This window comes from Diadema antillarum, unplaced genomic scaffold (genome assembly GCF_040938485.1).
Source record: "Diadema antillarum isolate AM-2024a unplaced genomic scaffold, OU_Dant_1.0 scf00000231, whole genome shotgun sequence".
In the NCBI taxonomy this organism is placed as follows: domain Eukaryota; kingdom Metazoa; phylum Echinodermata; class Echinoidea; order Diadematoida; family Diadematidae; genus Diadema; species Diadema antillarum.
Window position 1 is genome coordinate 517517 of NW_027271120.1, and position 7135 is coordinate 524651.

Sequence of the window (7135 nt, forward strand, 5' to 3'; positions counted from 1 at the left end):
TATGGAAACAAATGAATGAAGATTAATTAATGACAGGCTGATCTACCTTGCAGCGGATTTTGCGAAATGATTTTGCCTTTGCTTTTTCAATGTCATGTAACATGACCTGATGTGGACACATTCTCTCTCAATTTGGTAACAAATCTTTCAGTTTCGGTTTCCTCTTTCCTCTCCGGACCCCCCCCCCCCCCCCATCTCCCTCTCTTCCTCTCTTTCTCTCTTACCACACCTCAGTAGTTCATGCTGGTAACGCTTGCCAAACTTCAGTCAAAGCGGAGTACCTGTCACGCATACAAACCACAGACCAGGAAAACTCATAAACTCGTTATGAGATAATGAATATGACTTGAAACGCATTAGTATGCATTCTCCAGTCTGAAGACATTTTAAGGGTGTTTATTTGTTCGCATGAAGCGTAATTACATATCAAGTTTAATGATCCATGATATGTCAATGATAATTACTGTAAATCACGTATGTCATTTATCGCTTTAGATTCTTGCAATTCTTGTAATTCATTTCATGCGGAAAGACACTTGATCGAAGTCCTTTTGTACCATCAAGAAAAACAGTTTTATTCATTTCGTTTTAATCATCAATCAATGTCAATGTAATTCATTGTTCAAGTGAATCTATCGCTTTAGGTTAATTGTGTATGTGTGTGTGTGTGTGTGAGAGAGAGAGAGAGAGAGCACAATATATAAGACTGAGAAGTACATTGCAAGTCAACGAAAGTTTCATAATTCCATATAATAAAAAAGAAATAAAACAACTTTGGTGAACCCAAGGGTTTTCCCTATACGTGTAACACAATAGCATTGTTTACGAACATGACATTATTCCTAAAAAAAAGAGGTATGACACTGTTCTGATGATCTAATTGACTCTTTTGTTATCCTTATGGGGTAAAAGAAATAAAAAAAATAAGAGAATGAAAACAAAAAGTAGATGTACGTTCAATAAACACTGTGCAATGTGCCATGTTTGCAATTGCCTGACCAGAAATTCCCTGTTTCTTAAGGATTTTTAAATTTCTGGTACGATGCACACTTTGCATCTACAAAGATAAACGCAGGGCAGTCAAACCTCTTATCCAGAGGGCCCCATGTACATTCTGCAAGCTTTGCATTTTCAGTGGATCCCTCCATTTTTTTCGCACTTGCTGTATTGTTTACTTTAATTTGATCACTTCAGTATTTATGACAATGTATAATATCATTACTTTATAATTATAAAGTTCCACAATATTATTGTGTGCTCTGTTCATTTCACATTGTTTTGCTTCATACCTTTAACTCTCTGTTTTTCAAAGATAGTGATATGTACATTCTTGTGGGAAAAAAAAGAAATAGAATTTAAATTGAATTAAATTGAATTGAATTGAACCTGACCATGTGCTATAGCAGCTGAAAGGTGGCGGCTTCTGATTCTGAAGTCCTTGAGGATTTTATAAACTAACCAAAAAAAAAAAAAAAAAAAAAAACCCACCCTTAACAACACTAATGATACCATTAGGGATAGCGACACCCTCAGTACCCCTGTCTTATAATGTCGGCTGATGGAAATACAAACATCAAATGCAAGCGAAGATTTTCTCGACTTTCTTGTCCCCGCTCCATAAGATTGTCAGTTACATTCAGTGAATCGAATAGTTTAATAACCTATAGTACCTTATGGACAAGGTTAGTTTGATTATCTTGTTTTATTACTAATCATTATCGTTATTTTATTATTGTTGTCATTAATTATTCAATTCATTTCATTTCCAACATTATCGTCAACAGTTTCTCCACTTTGAAGTAGTATAAAGTGGCAGTAAAGATAGTAATGATAATATTATGACTATGTTTTTTATCATCTTTTGTTATTATCATTATTTAAGTGACTCTGCATCACAAAACAAACAGAAAGTCGCCAAACATGAAATTGGAGTTAAGAGCAATTTCTGAAAGAGCAGACTTTAAGCTTGAAAATGATGTATAACTCAAATCAATGGACTTTCCTAACCTATCTAAATATTGGAAAGAAAGCACACACTCAGGAAAAGTGTGAACTATTAATAGAAAAGAGGCTCTGACGTACAATGTCTATTCAAGCGATTAATCTTTACCAAGCCTTGCTGGCTGTGCGATGAATGGGACAAAAAGCAGGATGTAAACCACAAGAGTAACAACAATGAAGGGATTATCAGATTAAAATGAAATTGAGCATGTCTTATTAACACATTCTGTCCATAATCAATGCCAACTTTCTAAGCAGTAGCATCATCCTTTCAAAAGTTATTAGAGTTGAAAATGAAGAGAGCGTTCATTTTTTTTAAAGAAATTAAAAGGGACTCTAAAGACACACCTAATCACACTATTCTACTGAAAAATATTCGAGATAAACTAAAAAAAGCATGCTTTCCTGCCCGTTTTATGATCCCAAAATTTAGCATGATGGGTTATAGAAGAAGACTTGCTCTTTCAGAAAATATGAAAAAGTCAAGATCGGCTGGGTTGATCCATTTCACCTTTTTTTCAGTCTTCACGCAAAAACAGTGTGTGCGACTTTTTGTTCGTTTTGTGATGCACGGTCACTTTATTTTATACAATATTACCTTTATCTTTATCTTTTTATTATACATTATTATTTTATTCTATTTGGTATAGATAAAAAAAAAAGCTGAAACAGGAGGCACAGCGCTATACAAATACGGATGCAAATCAGTTTGTTTGTTGTTTCTGCAGATTTTCTTCTCCCATCCCCCCTCCCTCAAAAAAAAAAGTGGTGGCACACGAGGGAAGTGTGACTCTGACAGGAAGAAGTAAAAAACATCGAGTGGTCTGGCGGTTCCATATTACAACAATGCCCTCCAAAGGACCCAGTAACCAGTAAATGGCATTTGGTAATCGTCTGCGTTATCGCTTGTTTTTTCCCACGGGATATATTTTTGCGGTCACGACAGAGTCTTTCCTGATTACAAATTAACTGACAGGAGATCGGATCTATCTGCCTTCACCAAAGCGTCATTATCACATGAAACATGTAAAGTGATTCATATCAGGTTGCATTCAAGCGCCGGCCATTTTGATTTGTTTATGGATTTTAATTTATGAATCTCTTTATGCCACAATGGTATGGGTGGCACGCTTCGTGATGCTTGGTGTCATCGCTGTCATGGCATATTATTTTGCATGGGTTACAATAATTTAAGTTGCATCTATCTTATGTTATATACATACTTAAGTGTTTTGTGTACAAACAGATATGGTAGTTGTGGGGTGATAATACCATGATATCGTTTAGTTTACCAAATGTTTGCATAAAGTGCATTGGTTGACACTGATACTACCGTGTTTTGTTTGTTTGCCTGTGTGTGTGTGTGTGTTTGTGTGAAATCATAACCGCTGAAGTCTATAAATTTCTTATTTCAGGTCTTATTTTCGAATCTTTGATATTCTTTGTTGAATTTAATTGGTTTATTCTACCAAATCTAAATACAAATTATAGGTGGTACTCTACTCTTACCATGCCTAATAACCAGCCACAGTGGCGCTGAGACTGCGTAGGGTTTATAAGGCGCTTTAGAATATCCTATTCTCTCAATATTTATCCCGGATGTCATCGGATGTAACCACCGGAAACTCTTCTCCTTCCGCGGGGTCAACCAACGACGACCTCTCTGCCTTTGATGATTTTTTCCCCACCCTAAATGGATGTGTTGTTATGTTGCAACTGTACTGCGATGTATTTTGGTATTTTAAGCATGGGAACATGTCCTTTTTGCACTAGCTGGCAGGCAAAAAGACACGTACGGCTTTTATAAATACATCGGGAGAAACACAATCCCATACTGTTTTGAAAGAGTACGTTCATTCTGGCGGATGAGTAACAAGGCTTGACTCAATTCAAAGCCCGAAGATTTGCGTTGGATATACAATTTCAGCACTTTTGAAAGGTTACCATGATGTTTGCACACTCTACACTATGAATCATATCCATCGGATCGTCTGCCAAGCATGTGGTATAGACCCATGCTTCCTCACCCCCTCCTCCCGAGCCCGCCATCTATTTTCCATGAGATATTTCTTGACATATGGTTATCACTGTAAGCACTTAGCCTACATATCAAAGCAATTCATCGGGTGCAGTATAGGTGTTATTAATGTTTATCCCGTCTCCCCTCCGAGATTCTCAAAAGACATTTTGACTCTGTGCATTGCCTGTCACGTTTTCACGCAGATTGGAATCCTATGGGTTAATTGTGCTGCTAACTACATGCTAACAATCCTTCAAGAACACCCCCCCCCCCCCTTGGAAATACTCACCCCCATTGTTACTCAATTTGCATAAGCATGCATTGAATATGGCCGCTCCAAGGCGCCTTTTATAAATCCCGAAAAAGTTAAGTGTAGTTTTGAAAAAAGCAGAAACAAAAACAAAACAACAACAATCCTCGCTGACAACCATAGTGTTCTCTATAGGTGTGTACACCACTTGTTCATCCAATAAAGAGTGTATGTACCTGTCCGTGTAAGCATATCTGTCCATGTATTTTGAGCGTCTCGACACAGCTAAAATGACGATTGGAGTATTCCGTCCAGGGTGCACCTAATAACACGCGCTTTCCTCTGTCCGTCATGTTGAATATAACATGCAGCGCATACAGTATTCCCTTTCGAGAGATATACAAAAATTGAGTATGTGTGTGTGAATAAGAGAGAGAGAGAGAGAGAGAGAGAGAGAGAGAGAGAGAGAAACAGACAGACAGACGACAGACTGACGGACACACAGACAGAAATATACAGAGAGACAGAGGGAAGAAGACATCGTACCTAACTCAAACTAAATTTCGCAAAACAAGACCATGCAAGTTGTGGTGAAAACCCTTACCTTGTTCTCGTGCAAACGTTCGATCCGCTCAGAGTTAGGACGCCAGAGAGTCCGGCGAGGCAAACAGTAGCGAGGATCATCACAACAGCCATCGTCAAACGCTGCAGATCGGCACGATGTGTCTGTCATTAAAAAAAGCGCAAGCGGCAAACAATTATAAGTTCACACCAGAACCAGAATACAATGAGTACATGGTATCATCTGTTCAGAAATCCCGGATTTTATGTACTTTCCTAGTCGATACACGGCAGAATCTTTCCGCTTTTACACACGCCAGAGGCCATGTACGGGTCAAATTATTGCCCGACTGCAAGAGACCGTCATAATGAATGTAAAAACGGAAGACACAACTTGCCCACGGATATTCACTGGTTGGCGGGGGATACAACGAGACTGCTAGACTGTACTGTATGACTTCCCTCCCCCAAGGAGCTTCAAACAAACAGACAGACAGACAAACAGACAAACAAACAAACAAACAAACAAACAAACAAACAAACAAACAAACAAACAAACAAACAAACAAATAAATAAACAAATGAACAAGAAAACTAAAATCATGGGCGAGCAACGACACAAAGAAACACTAATGACATTATGTCTTAAGTTGCCAGAGTTGGCATGATTATGCTCTCTGGCGCAACGCTTCAGCATCAATCATTATGCTGGGCATTATTTATTTGTTTTTAGCATAATTCTTGCGTAATTGTTACAGAAAGGAAATCTCTATGCGTTTTGTGCACTGTGGTACTTTATTTGTTAGTTAGTTTGTCAGCTGATTTGTGGACGAAATTGAGCCCCACAGCTGGGAGCATAGAATTGGAGGATCTAAGTTTTTGTTTGTATTTTTATTTATGGTCTTATGTTGTTGTTTTTTGTCAGCCGATTGGGCACCACAATTTGATAAACAAAACAAAACAAAACAAAACAAAACAAAAACAGGACTTTTTTTTTGCTTGTCAGCTGATTGGGCACCATGATTTGTAGCAAAAAAGAAGTGTGAGGACTCCTTTTTTTGAGGGGGGGGGGGTTATTAGCGGATTACTTAGGCGCCACAATTTAATAGTTGAATATGATGTGACATAATTTCATGGCAATTTAGTATAATTTCAGGCCGCCTCAAGCACAATCCAATTTTCACGCTGGTCACACTCACAATCACAGGTGACCGTTGTTGTGTGTCATTAATTTTGTTATCATTGAAGTGTGTAGATTCCTCCATAGAGCATGTAGAGGGAGGGCTTAGGTGACCAATCGGGTACGCATGGTAAGGGTGGTACGCCTGGGTTTTGAGTTGTATCAACGGTGTTGGTGTATGTGGGAGCGTGAGGTGTTGTATGATATGTGTGTGCAAACACGGGCAGCTGTAATCTTGTTTCATTTGTTTTCTTTATTATCACCATCATGATCATCACCACCACCACCATCATCATTATCAATGTCATCATCATTTAATACAGGTATATCATCATCAGTGTTGTTATTAAATAGTAAACAGGCTTCGGCAAACAGATATTCAAAAACTTTTTAAAATAATACACTAATTAGAAATTTCCCGTAATGCGAACATTTGCTTAAAGGACACTACAGAGAATTTCGAAATAATAGACAATTCAATCAAAAGTTATGACTCTCTGGAGGTCTGGCTTGTTTCATATTCTGCCTTCTTTACATATAATTATGGGAACTCTACATCAAATTTGATGTCACAATACGCCAAGAGAGTTTATCATGCAAAATAACGAAGAAAGTTCATAGGACGGTATTTTTCTGATATATTTATAGGGAGGCACCGAACCTTTAACCTCCTTCAGAAGGCAAAGAAAAGGATATTAGCATTGATGTAAAAGGGAAGAGGATTTGTTATGGAAGGGAACGAAAGGAAGTCATCATAGTAAGTGTAGATTTTCTATCAAACATTACTATATTACAACAACTTGACATCATTTTGATGATTTTTGCTTCATGGAAAGATGTTGGCACAGTGAATTCATCAACTGGTCAAAACTTTAAATGAATTGTTAGTCTTAAATGTAGAATGGATTTGCTCTAAATTCACTTGTGTTTTTTTTTTTATTAATTCAATTTAAGTTGTCATCATATTAAACGTAAAAAGAAATCACAAACTATTTCGTTTTGAGCAATTTGTAAGAAAAACGTTTAGAACAAGATTGATTAAAAAAAAGAATGGTATAAACATGAATTAGCTATTAAGACAATCAACGTAAGAAAAAAAAAGAGTATGATGATGAACAAAGTG

At 37.2% G+C, this 7135-nt stretch overlaps 1 protein-coding gene across 1 annotated transcript in view; it reads right to left on the reverse strand.

Annotated features, from left to right (window-relative positions):
* LOC139724822 (uncharacterized) overlaps positions 1–4967 on the reverse strand; it is a 29260-nt gene extending 24293 nt beyond the window's left edge. Inside the window, exon 1 of the mRNA XM_071635947.1 lies at positions 4876–4967. Within this exon, the coding sequence (XP_071492048.1) occupies positions 4876–4967 (92 nt within the window). The remainder of the gene's footprint in view (positions 1–4875) is intronic.
* Between the last annotated feature and the right edge of the window lie 2168 nt (positions 4968–7135).